Source organism: Nannospalax galili, unplaced genomic scaffold, assembly GCF_000622305.1.
Source record: "Nannospalax galili isolate Female #2095 unplaced genomic scaffold, S.galili_v1.0 scaffold685, whole genome shotgun sequence".
Classification (NCBI taxonomy): domain Eukaryota; kingdom Metazoa; phylum Chordata; class Mammalia; order Rodentia; family Spalacidae; genus Nannospalax; species Nannospalax galili.
Window position 1 is genome coordinate 1,668,778 of NW_008353482.1, and position 10,544 is coordinate 1,679,321.

Consider the following 10,544-nt stretch of genomic DNA (forward strand, 5'->3'; position numbering starts at 1 on the left):
GAGAGAGAGAGAGAGAGTTTTAAGTAAATGAGATCACTAGTCCAATCTGACTGGTATCCTGGTAAGATATCAGGACACAAACACACGTAGAGAAAGACCATGTACACAGAGGGAGAAGGGGGCCACTTGCAAGCTCAATAGAAGGAACCAGAAGAAACCAAGTCTGGTTATATCTTGATCTTTGTCTCCTGGCATCCAGAACTGTGAGCACACAGGTGTCTGCTGTTTAAGGTCGAAGTCAATAATACTCTGACAAAGCGGTCCTGGAAAATTAGTGCCATCCCCCAGGGAACAGATGACCCAAAGCTTAGGAGACTCACTAATTAGGAGACCACTCATTCTGACCGTGAATGTCCCAAGCTGTTACCTGAGCATTCTTTAAGAAGCAGAGAGTGGCAGCAAATGAGGAGGACATTTTCCTCTAGAGACACATTCAGTCTTTCAAGGGAAATACAATAGCAGCAGTAAAGGCAGAAGGAATTAAAAGTAAATGCAAGAAACTTAACTGCCCAGGCTTCTGGAAGGAACAAGTATGGTCTGAACACTTCAGCTACCCCAGGACTTCACTGATGACTTACCAAGCCCAGTGGTGGACAGTCACACTGCTCTGAGTCAGGAACACCTGGGTCTGTCTGCCCAGACAGGAGCAAAGGCACAGTCATATTTAGGAAATAATTTCCTATTGTATGAAACTGGCTATCCCATTTGGAATGTTTAGAACAGAGATATTCTAAGTTCCCCTGTTTGGCTACATTTCTTAACAAATAATTTTATTGCTTCAAGAATTTACCCTGCCTAGACACTTTTCCTTTGGGGATCTAGTCTGAAAATCACAATGCCTTGAATTACAAATGAATCTTATTTCTTGCCCTTGAGAGAACAGCATGATATACATTAATATTATCTGACTGTTATAGATAATCCTTAGCCTATACACCATGCTTCTGTGAGCAGCTAGAGAGAAGAGTCCTTGTGAACCCAGTCAAAATGGAACCAACTCCCAGTAGACAATGAAAAATAAGTTGGATGAAGCCCTAGGTCTAAACAGGGCTCTCCAGTGCACATTCTGTAGTCTGGCACCTTCTGTCATTGATTGTAATGGTTGTCATTCAGAAAAAGCAAGGGTGTTGCCTTATGCAAAATACTTCATGTTCCAGTACACAGACAGCAATCCTACACACCAATAATGCATGCCCCAATGGACTGGGCCATCTCTGGCAGTAGGTGGGACAATCTGAACTTGCAAGCAAATCTAAGCAGTGGGGGATGGGACTGTCTCCCAGAGGCTTAGCCACTTGGAAAGCCTCATAGGGAGCAAGCCTCCAAATTGCAGATAACACAGCCAGCATTTTGGTAAAATATTCAAATATGCTTGATTGCTACATGTACACAAGCAAAGCTAATTTTCCATCTGTCCAATGTGCTTACCTGTTATAGAGAAGAATGTCTGGTTTCCAAATTTGGCCATCTGGGAAACGAACATTCTTCACGCCGGGGTATTCTGACACGTTCCATTGCAAATAGTGATCTGTCCAAGACTGATATACAGATAGGGCATTAGCAGCATTTTGCTCCCTGGCTTACTTATATTTCTTGTAAGAAATGATTAGATAAGTTCAAAGCCAAAAAAGAGTTCCAGACATTTATTTACATAACTGAGTTGTTATTTATAAAATATAAGAACCTGGAAATTAAATAATCCCTTCCAAAACACTCCTGAATAGCATAAAAATTGCATTTGAGGCCCTGCTGTCACCATGACCACGTTCAGATGGTGCCATTAAAGCTAATTCCAAATGCTACAGTTCCCCAGGCTTCTCCTTCCTAGATGGGCAGGTTACTTCTAGCCAAATAAATAACAGTTCTGCTTTCCAAGTCTTCACTGAAAGGACACTTAGAAAATAAAAAATAAGTTATCTCAACTAGAAACAAAATTAGACTATAGAAATATCAGCTGTTTGTTTTTGCAAAGGAGGACTGTGCACCTGCTTGGGAACCCTTCAAAACTTCTGAAGTCAGTTTTATTTGTGAGTTCTGATTTTGTCCCATGGACAGTGCTTGCAATGCTATAGGCTGACACTGCAAACCCTGGGTCTCAGCAGCAAAATGTGGATGTCGGAGACGAGGACTGTGCAGCACTCATAAACACACAAACTCGGAACTGGACCTATCTGAATGATCTCTGCCAGGGATGGGACCATGCCTGTGATCCTCCCTCCCAGGACCAGGTACCTCCACCCTTCCCAGGGCCAAGCACGTAAAAACCACAGATCTAAGATTCTCCCTACCGCTGATAGGAAAACAGCCTTGCTCCAGCAGGTCTCAGGGCTTGCAGGAGAGAACCCACCAGCTTCCACATGATCAAACTCCATCCTCTAACCTGTCTCTATGATACCAATCTAATGAGACTCATGCATTCAAAGATTTAGGAAGGTTCAGGGTGCTACACATCATACTGGGACCAGAGTGGTTCCCCCTTAATCAAATACGTTTCATTTATGCCTCAAAATGTATGTACATATTTATACCAAGAGACAAAAGCTTCAATGGCACATCAGTCTCAATTTGATTTCAGAGCTAATAAGTTTGATGCAAAATTATGAAACAATATCAAAAGTGAAGAGGAGGAAAGAAAACTGTCAGAGCTGTTGGAGTTGGGATATGCAAATGAGGCATTGTGGATGTACAGCTACAGATTCTAGCAATAAGATGTCCACAGGCACATCCCAGAGGTCTAGCCATCCTCTGGACAGGGCAGGCAGTATTCTGAAAGGCTACCTCAGGTCTGGAATCACCTGATGTCAGACAAGAGGGCCTATCTACACTAGAGACCTCAGCAAATGAGGATATTAAATTAATTTAGCATGCAGTCAGCATCACCTGTGCATCAATACTTCCCTTCCTGTGGTCTCCAGTTGATGGAGTGGGTGGGAAATAGAACACTGAGAAAGTTCTGGCCTCACTAAGTGGTTTATCAAGAGCTCCCAGGAACTAGCCAAACCATGTTCACAATAGCGAATATGTCTGGCTGCTCTTGGCTCTGCACTCCCCTTCATTTCTCTCTCTTGCTTTGAGCAAAGTCCTTCCATCTTATACTTCACCCTGGGATGCCACTCTGAGTTAGTCACAATGACCATTCTTATGCGCATGGGGACTAGAGTTCCAAGAACTGCTCAAGAAAGTAGAGGACAGGAAAGCTACCCATCTCCTTGACTTGTTGATGTGATGGCCAGAAGAGGAGGGGAGGCAGGGAAAGGACCACTCAGTTGCTTAAACATATATACCTTAGTCACATCAGGTCAGAGCTGCCTCCCACCTTCCCAGCTTTCCACACACTTCCTGGCCTGTGCACACACCCAACTGTGGGTTTTCTACAGGTTTGAAGTCTGATAGGGTGACATCATTGCTATTTTGCCTGATCAGCACTGTGTAAACACCCCATGGCTCACCAAAATATAAGCTTGTCTCTGTGACGAGAAACTCAGACAGCTCCAGTTGAAGTTGGTCACTAGGTCAAAATTCAATTACATTATCAGACCTCAAGCAAAATAACCTTGGGCTGTCTCAAAGTTGTTTCTTCAAAAGCAATCCCTGTATTATAAGCACTCTATCATAACAGCATGGACCAGATGACATCTCTGAAGGAGCTGCTGATCTGTGTCTGCTAATTCGCCTGACTCCAAGGCTAGACTGACCCACAGAGCAGAAAGGGAGAAGGGATAGCTGCAGGGAGGGAACTCTGGTATTAGACAGATGTAGGTGGGTACAAAGGCTCTGGGAGAGATTTGTAGTGAGAATTTTAAAAAATATTTTATTTGCTATTTTTATTTTATGTGTATGAGTGTATAGCCTGCATGTAAGTGAGTGCACCCATGTCTGGCTATGTCGCAGAGGCCAGAAGGGGGCTGGGACTTGAACCCAGGTCCTCTGCAAGAGCAGTCAGTGCTCTTAACTGCTGAGCCATCTCTCCAGGCCCCTGCTGTGAGAATTTAAGTGACTGAATAATCACCCTCTCTGAGCTGCAATGTCCCTATGTGTACACAACCCCACAGGATAGTGTTGTAAGGATAAAATCAGACCATGCCTAAAGCAGCATATCAAAATGATGTGGTCCTTGGAGTTAAGTGATAAATGAGGCGTCCGTTATACAGAATCCTTCAGGGCACAGGGGCTGTGGTAACTCTAGTGTCTGAAATACAAACAATGGTGTAGAAGAGGGAGGGCTAACATGGCATGGGAGCTAAGTGTGAACCTTTTATTGACCGTAGGAACGTCCCAGAAAAAAAAAAAAGTGTAATCGGGCCCTCACAGTCAGGCTCTAGAAAGAACTGGATGTATATTCTCAAAGAATTTTCTGCCAATCAGATCTTAAGTCCCTAGGGACGGCATCCCAGAGCAGAATCTCCACTGAGAGCACCTGGTATAAAACACATGTGAACCCATGACACAAAGACTACTAGACAGTCCCGGAAAACAGTTTGTGACTACCTTCTCCCCCGTGCTATGATCCTTCCCATATAATCTTCATGAAAAGAGTGAGTTGTGATGGGGCACAGAAGGAAAGAGCAGAGCAGTGATCTGAAATGTACCAGACGCTTCCACAGCTCTGATGCCTTAGCCCTTTATGAACCTGTCTTGAGCTCACAGAAAACATTTTAAGTGTATGTGTGCATGCACGCTGGCATGAAAATAGGGCTGGAGGGATAGTTTTGTTACTTTTAAAAAATACATTACAGGGGTGCTGGAGAGAAGGCTTAGCTGTGAAGAGCACTGACTGCTCTTGTACAGGACCTGACTTTGATTCCCAGCACCCATATGGTGGCTTCTGACACTGTGGGCATTGCACAGCATGGGCAGACTTACACACATGCAGGCAATATGCCCATACACATAAAATAAAAAAATAAAATATTTTTTAAAATACATTACAGGGGTTGGAGAGATGGCTCAGTGGTTAAGAGTGCTAGCTGTTCTTGCAGAGGACCTGGGTTCAATTTCCAGCACCCACATGGTAGCTAACAGCCATCTGTAACTCCTCTTCCAGAGGAGTTCAGCAATATCTTCTGACCTCCATAGGTTCTGCACAACATGAGTGCACTTATATACATGCAGGCAATACACTCATACAAATAAAAAACAAAACAAATAAAATATTTTAAAAATGCATTGCAATATAATGAGATATATATTTGGTTTTCCTTGCATGGAGTTCCTCAGACCCTTGTAATTTCTTGAGAGACAGGAATACTTTTTGTTAAAGAGATCTTGTGGTCCACACATGAGTTTATACTAATGAAATAGCTTGGGGTTGGACCTTCCCATAGCTTTAGGAAGGGAGCCAAACACCAGAAAGACAAACTGCCTGATTAGAGCATGGAACACTCAATCCCATCTCATACTCATATCCAGGGGACTTGGAGATTGAGCAAGATAAACCTGAACAAGGCACATTGAAAGTCTAGGTGATTGCACACATGGGTGTAGCAGAGAAGAGTAACAGAACTCCTCACCAACACCTGCCCTGTTACCTCTTATGCACCTGCTTCTGAGTTGTAGCCTTTAAAATAAACCTAAATGTGTAGTTGAAATAGTGAGCCACCTTATGAAATTACTGAACCTGGGGCTGCAGGATCCCTGTACTTAGAGTCAGCATTTTAGACTATGCAACACATTTGCAACAGGTTTCTGAAGTAGGGGCAGCCTTGTGACACACAGTTCTTGAACCTGTGGGCTCAAAAGTCAACTCAGAGTAGACAATGTTGGAATTTAAGTAAATGGCTGGATGCCCAGCTTGTGTTAGAGAACTGCTACTGGTATTAAAAATGGTATCTTCTACTTGGTGTCAGAAATCATCACCCTATTCTGAGAAAACTCTCCCTAACAACTATTTTGATATCAGATGACAGAAATTGAGTCCACTCCCACTTCTTTCTGTTGATATTTTAAATGTATTTATGATTTTTATTTTGTTGTTATTGTTGTTTTTGCTGCTGCTGCTGCTGCTGCTGAGACATGGCTACATTATGTAGCCCTGGCTAGCCTGGAATTCACAGAGATCCACCTGCCTCTGGCTCCTGAGTGCAGAGACTAAAGGCATGTACCACCACACCTGGCTCTGCTGACAGTTTCTGTCTCTGTGAGACACAGTAATTGAGTCACCAGCCCTATCCCATCTGTGTTCATAGCTGTTAATGGTGGGTAATATGGAAAACAATACATGGTATTTCTGTATCACTGATAATAGATGAAGAAATTTAAAAGGGAAGCAACTTAGAACTATTAGGCTAATATTGCATGATGTGAACACTATTAGAACTGTAATTAGAATTGAGTCTAAAAATAGAGAAAGCACATGAAGAATAGGGAATCTGAGGGCAGAACATCTGATATTCCAGAAGAAGACAGTTTTTTTTAAAGTAAATGCAAGTGTCTGGATGGCTGGAGTACCCCTTCAGAAGTTGAAATGACCTCCATTATAGTTTCTCACATGTTAGATCAAACAACATCTGAAGGCCTCCCAAAATGATAAAACCTCAGCAGCAGAAAGAAACCCACTACTTATTTCTCCCAGCATAGGAAAAGGCAAACAAAAAGAGCAGCAACTCTATATTCTTACAGGTTGTAGGAATAATCTCAAAGTCATGCAAAATCAAGGACACTGGGAAAAATGATGACAAAATCAACAAGGGGTAGGTCAAAGAGAATTTAATATTTTTAAAACTATTCTGCCTCTGCCATTTTGACTGGATGGAAAGATCTATCATCTGCAGAAAATTTACTTCAGAGTTTAAATACCCTAGAGAAAAGATTATGTGGATCAGACTTCAGAACAGGAACTTAGCAAAATGAAGCTGCAGGAATTGAAATTCATTGCTGAGAGCCACTCCCTGGTTATCTGTCTCCTGCCACACGGATGCTCCCCTGGGAACTCTGGCCCTGCTGCCTTCAACACTGAGATTCACTTTTGTCTATATCTACTGTCCAGGCTGGGTCAGGCCAGGTTGGTCAGCAGCCAGGGAATACAGGAACAAGAAGCAATAGATGGCTGTTTATAAATAGCCCCAAGAAAGTTCTTAAGCTTGCCCTTAATGACACACAAGACCCCCATGTCCATGCTGTGGCCAAGACTCATTGCAGCTCTAGATTGGGCAAGGAGCATGGAGGTGTGGGTTTTGATTTTGTAACTGTTGTTAAGACTTTTTTTAAAATGTAATATTCTTAGGAGACCTTAAAAATATGGTGGGGAGACAGTGTGTCACAGCCCTGAATCCCCATCAGTGCCATATTCCAGATCAGTGTCATCACCTGGCTTCCTAGGGCAATGGCTGCCTGGGAACAGGCCTACTTCTCAGGTGCACTGAGGAGGCTGGACTAATAAAGGGATATACAGTAGTGCCAGGTTACAGCTCCCCTCCTTAGAGGAGTCAAGGTCTCTCCTTGTTGCCCATTTCTGTAAACAGGACTACTCCTACCTATAAACTCCATTGTCCACCCACCAGCCCCTCACCTACAGTATTCTATAGAAATATTTGGTGTTGCTATGTGACCATTCTGTGCTTAAATAAAAATCAAGTAACACACATGCTCATATTTATAAGTATAGTATGCTAATTCAGTACATGTACACATTGTGTAATGATCAAATCAGTGTAATTAGCATTCCCATCTCCTTAAACATTTATCATCTCTCAGTGGTTAACCTTTTTTTAAATGAGTTAATTGCACAGCCTGATTGTAGATGGCTCAAAGGGGGAAGGTGGGCTCACATATTTCGGGGTGCCTTTCTATGGCCTCAGTCAATGTCTTCCACACAGCAGACATTCCCAATGGTGAGTTCAATAGGTAAATGAGAATTTTTTAACTGAAGCTGTAGATGTTTATGCAAATGAAAATCTTAATTAGAACTAAACCGTGCTTCAAAGAAATCTTAAGGTCTCTAGTGACATCCTCCACCTCACAGATGTTTATTTACGGAATGCCTGAACACAACATGGTAATAATCCTGGTATAATTTTCCTGGAAACCAGTTCCCTTTAAAATCAATTTCTGTATTCAATAGGTTGCTGAAGAGCAATGGTTTTCTGAGGACCAGGAAGGCAGGCACCAGGAACAGGCACCTGTCCAGGCACGTTTGTCTCTAACCTGGCATCATGGAGTATGATCCCAGCACTTGAGAGGCTGAAGCAGAACTGCTTCGAGTTCAGTGTCACCCAAGTGCCCAGGGCCACAGAGAGAGACTCTGTCATAAATAAATAAATAAATAAATAAATAAATAAATAAATAAATAAATGGAAAAAAGAACAAAAGGAACGAAATAATTAAAAAAGAAAAACCATCAACAGTTCTCCATTCCCACAGGGCATGGGGAGGCATCTGCATCACCTCCTGGAGTTCCCAGAGCTTCAAATTTACTCCAGTGTTATGTGGGAGGAGTTGGCTTTACTGTGAATCATACTGTATTAGTCCCTCCTGGGTTCATATAGAGTCTGGGGTTTGTTCATTCATTCAAAAAAAGTTATTTAGCACCTCCAGCAGGTGGGGCAGTGGGCTAGGAGTTAGGGGTGCAATGGGGAACAAATCCAGCAAAGGAAAGAAAGACCTGAAGGCAAGGAGCAGATGGACAATATATGCCAGAGGGTGAGAAGTACCTTGGAGGAAAAATGCAGCAAAGAGAATCAATTGGAAGCTAGAATATTGATCAGTGGTAGCTGGAATATAGCTCAGTGGTAGAATATTTGCCTGGTGTGGCCTTTGGTTACATCCCCAGCAGTGTAAAGGGATGGTGCATGGGGGCTGATAGACAGAGTAGACTGAAGATAGCACAAGAGAGTTTGGGAAGAAGTACCTAGGGGGGGGGGGGCTTAGGAAGACAGCAGTAGAAAGCAAGGGAACCTGCCAAATGACTTTCTAGGCAGGGGGAGCAGTCATGTAAAATCTCTGAAGGTCATTCTTGGATAACATGTTGCTAATATCAAGGGGACAGAGAGCAGAGAAAGGAAGAAGAGGGCAGAGGGCCTTAAAGAGAAAGGACAGTAGAAGGAGGGAGTCTTCAAGGTAACTTGACATGCTGCAGATGTTATATTGCCCAAGGACAGCAGAGTCCCTGGAGTAATCTAAGACTGGGAGCATGTGACTGAACCTTCAAACTCACTTAATAGTCAGTCTGGATGGTGTGCTGAGAATAGATACAATTAGGGGAGATGAGAGCCAAGCAAGATGGATAGATGGAAGACTAGTGATGGAGGAGAGAAAGCAGGTTTAGGACAAAATGGGCTGATGCACAGTTTGGAAGGTTAAACTGTCCAAGGTTGTTGAAGGGTCTGATGCAAAAGTCAAGAGTTCAAGGTAACTGAGGTCTTTGATCTGAGCAGATGGACTGGCATTTACCCAGATGATGACTATGAAGAGGCACAAATGAGAACTATGGCAGACAATGTCATGAAGCCAAAGGCAAGGAGTCAGGTGTGTTAAAGCGAGGCTCACAGCAGGCACCAGGATGTCTGCATGCCCCAGGGAAAGAGCTTGGCCTTCCAGGGTGGCCCACATTCTACCATCTAGGCCTAAAGGAAGGAGGCCAGGAAAGAAGCACAGGTGAGCACATGAGTGGGTAAGCTATGCCTGCTTTACCTCTTGGAGAGAGATATCTCCAAACTCACATTATTATTACAGATAGAACAGAAGTGCCTCATGTGTGTCTGTGCACCTCCAGCATCTGTTTTCAACCTTTCAGTTCTACAGATTCCACAGCAACCTCACCTGCCTCACCACCGAGGAATACCCTCTGTCCCCAGTCCTACTTCCCTTGCCTCTACATTACAAGAAGCCTAGGCTTCCCTCAGCTTATCTGACTCTTAATTGTGGGCCACCAATCCAAGGATGAAACAAGCATCATGGATTACCCAAAAATTAAGTGAAATATTTTCAAAGCTTAAGCGTGTTCAATTCTTTAATTATTCTTTTCAAATAAAAAAAAAGAAGCTGTCAGCTGGCACATTTGATAAAAACAATATTCTTGGCATATAACCTCAACGTACAAGAAGCTGAGCAGCAATAGAACTGGGCTGCAACTGCATTGCTTGTTTATTTATACAAATAAAGACGCCATTTATGGATGCATAAATTAATTTAAAATAAAGTGCCATGTCTGAAAGACATGAATCTCCAATTACAAGCTGTTTAGCAATTATGTATTAAACTTTTTAATCTTATCACCTTGGTGAGTTATGTGCCAATAGTAGCAACAGCAATTCAGTCCAAAAGATTTTTTTAACCACTTATGATGGCCAAAGAAATTATATAAACCTTCACATCTGAGAAAACCCAGGTAAAGCAATTAATAAAGGACTTTAAAAAAAAGCACGTTCAAATGTAAAATTATTTTGGAATAGGATAAAACCTCTAAAAGTACACTAAAACGCAGGTGTATCCTGGGTGTGGTGGAGCTTGTCTGTAGTCTCAGAGCTTGGAAGCATGAAACAGGAAGATCAAGAGTTCAAAGCTAGTTTAAGCAACATAGTAAGGTCCTATCTCAAAGCAAGAGAGAG

General features: G+C 42.7%; 1 protein-coding gene across 3 annotated transcripts in view; it reads right to left on the bottom strand.

Annotated features, from left to right (window-relative positions):
• LOC103748066 (neuronal acetylcholine receptor subunit alpha-7) overlaps window positions 1–10,544 on the bottom strand; it is a 147,564-nt gene that overhangs the window by 62,008 nt on the left and 75,012 nt on the right. For all 3 annotated transcript variants that reach the window (XM_008850602.2, XM_008850601.2, XM_008850603.2), the window contains one exon: window positions 1,429–1,538. In XM_008850602.2, coding sequence (XP_008848824.1) covers window positions 1,429–1,538 — 110 coding nt within the window. The remainder of the gene's footprint in view (window positions 1–1,428; window positions 1,539–10,544) is intronic.